The sequence below is a fragment of the Cricetulus griseus genome, chromosome 4, assembly GCF_003668045.3.
Source record: "Cricetulus griseus strain 17A/GY chromosome 4, alternate assembly CriGri-PICRH-1.0, whole genome shotgun sequence".
NCBI classification, from domain to species: Eukaryota; Metazoa; Chordata; class Mammalia; order Rodentia; family Cricetidae; genus Cricetulus; species Cricetulus griseus.
In genome coordinates, this window is record NC_048597.1 from 197,162,167 (window position 1) to 197,171,642 (window position 9,476).

The 9,476-nt window shown below is 42.5% G+C and overlaps 1 protein-coding gene across 3 annotated transcripts in view; it reads left to right on the top strand.

Annotated features, from left to right (window-relative positions):
- Positions 1-5,778, top strand: part of LOC100760537 (cytochrome b5 reductase 4) — a 50,228-nt gene extending 44,450 nt beyond the window's left edge. For 2 of the 3 annotated variants that reach the window (XM_027410998.2, XM_027410999.2), the window contains 2 exons: positions 2,663-2,827; positions 5,154-5,778. In XM_027410998.2, the coding sequence (XP_027266799.1) occupies positions 2,663-2,827; positions 5,154-5,208 (220 nt within the window). In that variant the 3' untranslated portion in view covers positions 5,209-5,778. The remainder of the gene's footprint in view (positions 1-2,662; positions 2,828-5,153) is intronic. The other variant, XR_003484506.2, reaches the window with a different exon arrangement.
- The last annotated feature ends 3,698 nt before the right edge of the window (positions 5,779-9,476 follow it).

The following is a 9,476-nucleotide window of genomic DNA, read 5'->3' on the forward strand; positions in this document are numbered from 1 at the left end:
GTGGGGTTTTTGTTGTTGTTGTTGTTTTTCCCAAGACAGGGTTTCTCTGTGTAGCTTTGTAGACCAGGCTGGCCTGGAATTCACAGAGATCCCCCAGCCTCTGCCTCCTGAGTGCTGGGATTTAAGGCGTGCACCACCACTACCTGGCTTCATTGTTACTGTTTTTAAGATTTATTTATTTTTATTTTATGTGTATGAATGCTTTTCTTGCATATATGTAAGTGTACCACATGCATGACTGGTGCCCAAAGAGGCTAGACAAAGGTATTAGATTACCTAGAATTGGAGTTACAGATGGTTGTGAACTGCCATGTAGATGCTGGGGAAAGATTGGTGCTCTTTTCAAGAGCAGAAGCAAAAGTGTTCTTAACTGCTGAGCCATCTCTTTAGCAACTGGAGCCTTTTTTTATTTTTTTTTCACAACTGTGGAGAAAGAGGGGCTACTAACATGTAGTTATTAAAGGCCAGTAATGGCTCAAAATGCCATAAGTTTGGGCTGGGAATCCCTGTATTGTATCATGATTTTTAGTAATAACAGCATTGTGTTCTGTCATGTGAGCATACAGTTTATTTAACCAACCCCTGCTGTTTGACATGGTGAATTTTCTGTACTCCCCTGACTGCTTAGGATGAATGTGCTGATGAGACACAGGTGAGACTGTTTTCAGTCTGGGAATACTTTCTGACAGAAGTCCTCAGCACAGAATGCTGTCCCAGCAGTAGCATTTAATGTCGTTAGTGCCCTTAGCTTTCCATTGGAATGGAACAAAGAAGAAAAGAATCCCTGGCAGCTCAGGAATGGGTCACAGAGGACAGCTTGTTTCTATGCCCGAGGGAAGGCCAGGCATCACTCTATGAAATTCTGTGCTGTCTACAGAGCGCCCCAGCACAAGTAGCCCAGGGATCCCATTCAGAGATGTGGACTTTCTCCCACTCCAGGTGAAGCTCTTTTTTCATTCAGGACAGCAGCACCTTCACAGTGACCTTAAGTGACCTGTACTGCCTTTTCATTTTGTTCATAAGTACCAGACTATAGGCAAGGAACAGTTCTGTGACTAACTGCAAAGGCATGATAAGTTCATTTGAAATACAGCCATAGAAGGCCATCTTTGGCTGTTAATTGACCATGGCAGAAAGGCATTTGGATAAAAGATAGTAATGGCATTTTAGTGAAACAAGATGTGGGTTGAGTTTCCTGGATCCAAAATGCCTGGAACCAGAAGTCCTCCAATTGTAGAGTGAGAGTTTCCCAGTGTTTTTGTAGTCTTCACTGACTGGGTATCTACTCTGAAATCATAAGAGCTCCAGAATCTGATAGAACATCATAGTGTCATGTTGGTACTCAGGAAGTTTGTGATGTTTGAGTGTGTTGAATTGGAGTTTTCAAGTGAGTATGCTTACCGCTTATTGGGGGAGGCAGTTCTAAGTAGCATTGTTTAGAACTGCTTCGCAGACTTAGAACCTCTGCCTGGTGCTCTTGGTCTGCTGCTGCTGTTCCTGGCCTGTCAGTGCCAGCAGTGAGGCAGCAGTGAGGCAGCAGTGCCAGCCACAGTCTAGTCTCACATTCAGCTTCTTGATCCTCTCACTCAGGGAGCCTGTCCCCGAGGCTTAGACTGATGTGCGCTTGGTCCCTGGTGCTGTCGAGATGGCAACAGAGCAGGTGTGGCAGGACTTTGGTTTTCTAGCTTTTAGCTGGCATTTCACTTGGTAACTCACTAGACTCTGTGCCCTCTTTAATTTCCACACGTCTGATTTTATAACATTTAAGTGCTCCTATATTTTGGCCACTAGGGATACAGTAGCTACAGCTGACATGACCCTGGCTTTCATGGATTTTAGGGGTCTGAAGGCAAAGTGGACAGTGGGATAATTCTTTTGGGGGCTAAAGTAAGGGCTGTGAAGAAAAGGCAAAGGCCACCATTTCTACAGTACATAGAGCCAAGAACAGTGGGGTCATAGCATTTGCCAATGGACATGAAGCTTGAGCTAAGATCAGAAGAGTGGCTCCTAGGAACATCACAGAAGGAAGACTGAGTAGGCAGTGCACATTGTGAAGACCAAGGGAGAGAGGCTGGAGCCAGGGCTGCTCATAGGAAGAATGTATAGAAAGCATGAAAGGAGAGACTTCCAAGAGGAAGGCTAAAGGTCTGGCACACACAGCCAAGTGAGTACCACTTATAGGGTTAGTACTAGGCTCTGGACAGGGAGACTACATCTGCCTGATAAAGTCAAATAGGCTTCTTAGTCAAATTGTCCCAGGGTCTGGAATTTATGGGAAGATTTAAGTGGGGATTAAAACACCTGTCACTGAAAATGGCTCCTTTCTGTGACTCACACAGGCAGATTATTAATAGGAGTGTTACAGCCTCTGAGATCCCATGGAAGTGTCTTGCTAATGAGGTCAAGAAAAGAAACAAAAAACAAAAACAAATCATTGCCCTTATCCACAGCAAGGCTATTCCTTAGATTGCCCTTACCCATAGCAAAGCCAATACTTAGTGAATTTGCATTCACATGAATGTCTTTATTAATGTTTATTTAGAACCTGTCCAGTCTTGATAAACTGTCATTTGGAAAAGGAGCCTTACTGACTTTGAAGTTTGACAACAGTAGGTTTGAAAGAACAGACTTTGAAAACTCTTCTTTTCTTTGCTTGTCCTAGATTTGATATTGAATTTGTTCTCTCAACACCTTCTTCAGAATGGAATGGCAAACGGGGACATGTGTCACCAGCTCTTCTCTCTGAATTTTTGGAAAGAAGTTTAGAAAACTCCAGAGTCTTCCTTTGCATCTGCGGACCAACACCATTTACAGATGAGGGGATAAGGTGAGCGACAGTTGGGGCACTGGAAGTCTGAAGTGGAAGCTCACAGAGAGAGCACTCAGCAAGCCTTTTGGTTCCTCCTGCCTACCAACATACTCTTAAAAATCTGTGGTAGCTGCGGAAATATTGGCATTTTCAGTCTCCATGCCAGGAGCAGGAGTTGGGGCCTGGATTATGCTTAGCATTGGATAACACTAGAAAAGCGAGATTCAGCCAGCAGTTAATGTCCTCTGCCCATGGCTGTCAGTATGAACAGTCATAAGATCAGGGTCACAGTCTCATTTGGGACATTGGGCTCTGGATCTCTTCCTCTACCAACTTTAATGTAAATAGTTATGAGTAAGCCATTTTCATTTCAGTGTGGCTCTCTGCCTTTGTTCTCTGCAGCTGTGTAGAAGTTGGTAAATAAAATACAGTGATCCCAAGCCAAGCAGCAATCAAGTGAGGATACTTGATTGTATAACATAAGTAAGCAAGGCCCATAGCAGGACCTCACAGTGAAGACAACCTTAGTCTAATTCTAAAATGACACTTTAAAATATTTGGATAAATGTCCCCAGTGTTGGATTTTTAGGTTTTAAGTTCTGACTTCTTAAATTTGTTTTGTATAAACCTAACATTTTCATGATAATTTGAGTCTTGTTTTATTGTAAAATTTATTTACAAAGACCCCTTACTCCAAATTTTAAAGAAGCATTTATTTTTGTAGGAACAAAGGCTAAGTATTACACTCTCACTGCATTACAGCTCTGGCTCAGATATCTTCAAGCACTTTTTAGGCTGCAGTCATACTGTTAGGTGATGGACACTGCAGACCTTTGGCATAGAAAGACTGGCTACAGAGGAATCTGCACACCTCTGTTCCTCCCCCATTATTGGTGGTCTTTCAAGCTCAGGGCCATGTCTTCTTCATTTTTGTTCATTTGTTTCTGCTCATCATAGACACTCCTTTGCACATTGGAACCACTCGATATGTGCATTAGAGAGTAGGTTGTCATGACTGTGGCGGTTTTAAATGCTGTAAAGCAACTATAATCTCTACAGGTCTTCTCTAAATTTTGCCTCAAAACTAGTCCTGCAATGACCAACTGGCTTATCCAGGAGGCTCATCAGGACTCTTAACCGTGCCCTACGACACCCTGAGATTGCCTACCCTGAGCAAGCTACACCAAGCTGCCTGTCAAGGGGATGTGACCCAGATCAGTATTTGCATTTCATAGCATCTCCCTGTGGCTTTCAGTTCAGACTCATTTCCCTGATTTCTTGTCCTTACCATCTTAATGGAATGTGTCTTTCTTTTTGAGACCAGGTCTCAATATGTAGCCCTGACTGACCTCAAACTCAGAGATATGCCTGCCTCTCTTCCTTTCTGCCCCTCTGCCCGTCTGCCTTTCTGCCCCACTGCACCTGCCTCTGCCTCCTGGGTGCACCATCAACAGTGGCAGGAGGCTCTTCCTTTGTCATAGTTTTGTTGTTCTGTAAAATAAATGTCCTTGCCATCCTTTCTAGGACCCCTGAGTTACTCTCCTGTCTGCTGTATGCTGCACAAAAGTCAGTTCTCTAGCTCCTTCCGTTCCACTTCAAGCCATGGATTAAAAATACTCTAAAACGTTGTACTGTACTGAACATATGCACAGTTGCTGTCATCACTCCCTAGGCAGCATAGCATAGCTATATGGCATTTACATTTTTTTTATTCATTGTAGCTAATCTGGAGGTAATTTAAAGTATTTTGAGAGACATCCTTACATAAGACACTGCCATTTTTTGAGGTTTATGAGAGTCTGCAAACTTTGGTGTCCATGGACAGGCCTACAACCAGTTCCCTCAATACCAGCTGGATAACTAGCTGTATCCCAAGCACACACACCCTCCACATCTCATGAGCACTTGGCAATTTGTATAATAAAAGTTTAGAAGCCTGTACCCTAAAAACAAAAACAACTTAGAATTCCTTGGCCAATAAGGATGCTTTGACCCACACACTACCTTGTATTGAAAACCTGAATAAGTAGACTCAACTTCAGAGGATCACACTGTCCTGTGATGAGACAAATGTGACTAAAATACAACTTGGAGCACCATGGATGGAGTCAGATACTGTCACCTAGGGGTGTGTGTTTTGAGGAGACCAGAACCATGTGGTCATAAAGGACCTATGTTATGCATTATGGCTCACACCAGTCAGAACTGGAACTGATGTGCACACCTATAATCCCAGTATTCTGGAGGCCAGATCAGCCTGAGCTATTTAATTAGACCCTGTCTCAAAAGACAGAACAAAGCAAAACATACTTTCCCTAAAAATAATACACTTTCTGTTTTTCAGGTTGCTGCATGATCTTAACTTTTCCACTGATGAGATCCATGGGTTTACAGCATAACGAAAAGCTGCCATTGTCTTTTATTCAACTGGGTTATATTTGTGATTGCTTAGGATTTTTTAAAAGAATTTTGTATGTACGAAAGGTTAACCAGGCTTCCACTTCTGGAATGAAGTCACATGTCTTCAGTACAGGTACCTTGGTTTAATTTTGTACTGTGACTTACTTTACTACTGATGCCTAACCTGGGAGGTCAATCATGGCAGCAGATGCATACAAGAACCTTTGTTATGAACTGCAAGTTTTCCTTACCACTGAAATGTATCACTGTTCTGCAATAAACACTTGTATTTTATGACATTATAAAGTAAGCAATCATTTTGATCACTTTCTATGCTGCAAGATGTCTTCTGAGCAATACAGATTAAATTTTACACTGCACTGTTTACTCAGGAATTGATGGTGTATGTCATCATTAATCTTAAAACATGGAATGCTGTAACTATTGGTGAATAGTTCTGTGGGTGTCCATGGCATTGATACAGAGTAGAATAAAATTATACTTGTATTCCCTGTGTTGAACTGAAATGAAACAAATGGAGTAGCTGTCTTAAAGAGAAATTTATTTGCGTTTTTTGTTTCGTTTTGTTTTTTCTTGTTGTTGTTTTCTTTTGAGAGTCTCACTTTGTAGCTTTGGCTGGCCTGAAATTTGTTACGTATACTAGCCTGGCCTGAAAATTGTGGCAATCCCCCTGCTTCTGCCTCCTGGTGTTGGGATTAAAGAAGTTTAAAGAAGATTTTAAAGACACCAGTAGAGTTCAGTGTCCAAGCCCCAAATGGTAGAAGAAGAAAACTGACTCCTACAGGATATTCTCCATGTTTGCAGAGTAGCAATGCACCACCCCCCATGCACAGACACTAAATAAATATAATTTAAAAAAATTTTAAGATACCAATAAAAAATACTGGAAGTGCTTCATACTTGCAGCTTGGGACTAGGTTTTATTATTGAGCTTACTAGAACACTAACAACTATTTCTAAGCCCAGACCAAAGGTATCAGCAAAAATTAAAGTGTGGCATCCAGCCCATGGCCTGAGATAACCACTCTTCCTTCTGCAGCCCATCCATACCAGCTGGGGAAAGGAGGAACATTCTGTCCTCAGTGGTTCTCTCCAGGCTGGCTGCTTCCCTGGCAGCTGGCAGATCAGCGGACTCTGGTATAGACAGTCTTCAAATCCTTCCAAATGTGGAACTGAGCAGAGAGTATCGAGAGCTTTTCAGAGGGCTGTATTGAACACATAGGTGGCTGCTGCACTCTCTCCTAATCCACGCAGCAGCAGTATTTATACAGACAGTGTTGGGAGACGTCCATGGTTTTCCATGAATGGTTTTGTAAATAGCTACCATCTCTGAAGAATGCAGCATTAGCACTTCCCAAAGGACCAGCTTGCTGCTTGTGAAACCTCTGCTGGCAATGGCTGGTTAAACACCCATTCTTCCTGTCTTCCTCTTCCAAGGCAGGAGTCTAACAGCTCAGCTGCAGCCCCTGCTGCTCACAGAACTTCAACTCCTCCTAGTTACCTCATCATGTTTTCCTCTGCAAGGAAGTGTGTGCCATCTTTTCATCTTTTTATTGTTTCCAGTAGTTCATTGGTAATGTGTCAATAGGCTGTCTTTCATAAGTATCTTTATGTCTCGTCTTTTCTAAACGTTTTCTTTCTCCTCCAGTCCTGTTCCAGTTACTTCAAGGAAAGTTTCCCCTCTTACACCTCTTCTTTGTTCCTCCTTTTTTGTATGTTAAAGGAGGAGAAAAGCCAGAAGTGCCATTCCCTCTTTGAATAATTTCCACTCACATATTAGTTTACACATTAGTAGTTCCAACATGGAACTACTAACACAGATTTCCAGGACTGTGTAGTTTTTTGCCCATTTGTTGATTGGATAATTTGTTCTTTGGGTTGTTTTTTGTTTTGTTTTGTTTGGTTGGGTTCTTTGTATATTCTAGACATTAATCCCCTGTCAGTTAAGTAGCCGGCATAGATTTTTCTTCTCCCATTTTGTAGGCTGTCTCGTCACTATTAATTGTTTTGTTTACTGTACAGAATCTTTTTTTAATTCCAGGCAATCCATTTAGCAACTCTTGCTATCATTTCATGGACCTTAGGAATCCTATTTGGGAAGTCGTTGCCTGTACTGTCAGTGTTTTCCTCTGGTGTTTTCAGGTGTTAAATTAAAGCCTTTGCTCCATTTAGAATTGATTTTGTACATTTTTCTACATGCAGATATCCAGTTTCCCCAGCACCACTTGTTCAAGAGGCTACCTTTTCCTGGGGTGCCCTTGTTGTAAATCAGATGTGTATAGCTATTTGGGTTTACTTCTGGGACTTTGTTCTATCCCATTAGCCTACATGCCTGTTTTTGTGCTAGTAGCATGCTGGATTGTTACTCTAGTGCTGTAGTATAGTGTCAAGTCAGGTATTAAGATGTTCTTGGTTGTTTGGGTGTGATGATTTGAATGATGTCCCCTAGAGCCTCCAATCTTTGAAGGCTTGGTTCCAGTTGGTGGCACTATTTGGGAAGGATTAGGAGGTGTGGCCTTGATGGGGGAAGTGTGTCACTGGTGGTAACTTTGCGAGTATATAGTCTCCCTCTAATTCTAGTTAGTTCTCTGCTTTGTGGTTGAGGTTGAGCTCTCAGCTTCCGACTGCAGCTGCCATGCCACCCCTCTATGATGGACCCCAGCCCTCTGGAACCATAAGCCAAAATAAACCTTCCCTTCCATAAATTGCTTCAGGGCATGGTGTGATCACAGCAATAGAAAAGTAACCAATACACTGGCTGCCTGTTGTGGCACTTTATAGATTTAGGGTTGTTTTGTCTATTTCTGTGAAGAATGTCATTGAAATGCTTGATTTCTTTTTTATTTTTATTTTTTCTCCATTTTTCTACTTAAATTAGAAACAAGATTGGTTTACATGTCAATACCAGTTCCCTCTCCCTCTTTTCCTCCCCTGCCCCCCACTAACACCCTACCTATTCCATACCATTTCTGCTCCCTATGGAGGGTGAGGCCTTCCATAGGGGGGTCTTCAGAGTCTGTCATATCCTTTGGGATAGGGCCTTGGCCCTCCCCCATGTGTCTAGGCTGAGGGAGTATCCCTCTATGTGAAATGGGATCCCAAAGTCCATTCCTATGCTGTGGATAAGTACTGATCCACTACAAGAAGTCCCATAGATTTCCCAGGCCTCCTCACTGACACCCACATTCATGGGGTCTGGACCAGTTCCATGCTGGTTTCCCAGTGATCAGTCTGGGGACCAAGAACACCCCCTTATTCAGGTCAGCTGTTTCTGTGGGTATCACCAGCCTGGTCTTGACCCCTTTGCTCATCACTGTAACAATAAGTCTTTCCACCAAAGCCAACCGAGGCCTGTTGCCACATGGGCGCTTTCTGCCAGGCTGCCCAAGTTCCACCCACCACCATGTTAAGGTCCCAAGTACACACAGAGACAAATGCTGTTTGGCCAATGACTAGGATTTCTCATCTGCTAGCTCAGCCTTAATGATCATAAATCTATATATTTTATAAGACTTATCAAGGATACCTTCTGCTGGCACCCTCTCTTGCCGGCAGATCACATGGCAACTCCAGGGCAGAGACCAGGAGGAAGAGAGATGGGAACTACTTCCTTCTTGCCCTTGTTTATATCTGAGTCTCCCTGCTATATCACTTCCTGCCTGGATCACCACTTCTTTATTACATTTCCCAGAATCTTCCTTGACTCCTGGTCCCGCCTAACTTGCTGCCTCATTGGCCAAAGAGTACTTTATTTATCATCCAATAAGACAAATACATACACAGAAGCACTTCCCCCATCACATCACTCCTCCTCCTCTGCAACTGGGTCCTTAATTTCCCTCAGTATTAATGGTCTTAACTCGACTATAAAAAGACACAGGCTAACAGAATGGATACATAGACGAATCCATACTTCTTCTGCATATAAGAAACACACCTCAACCTCGAGACTTCAGAGTAAAGGGTTGGGATAAGATATTCCAATCAAATGGTCCCAAGAAACAAGCTGGGGTAGCTATCCTAGTATCTAACAAATTGGACTTCAAACTAAAATCAATCAAAAGAATTGAAGGTCATTTCATATTCATCACAGGAAAAATTCATCAGGAAGAAGCCTCAATTCTAAACATCTATGCCCCAAATACAAAGGCACCAACATTCGTAAAAGAAACATTATTAAAACTCAAATCACAAATAAGACCTCACACAGTTATAGTGGGAGACTTCAACACCTCACTCTCACCAC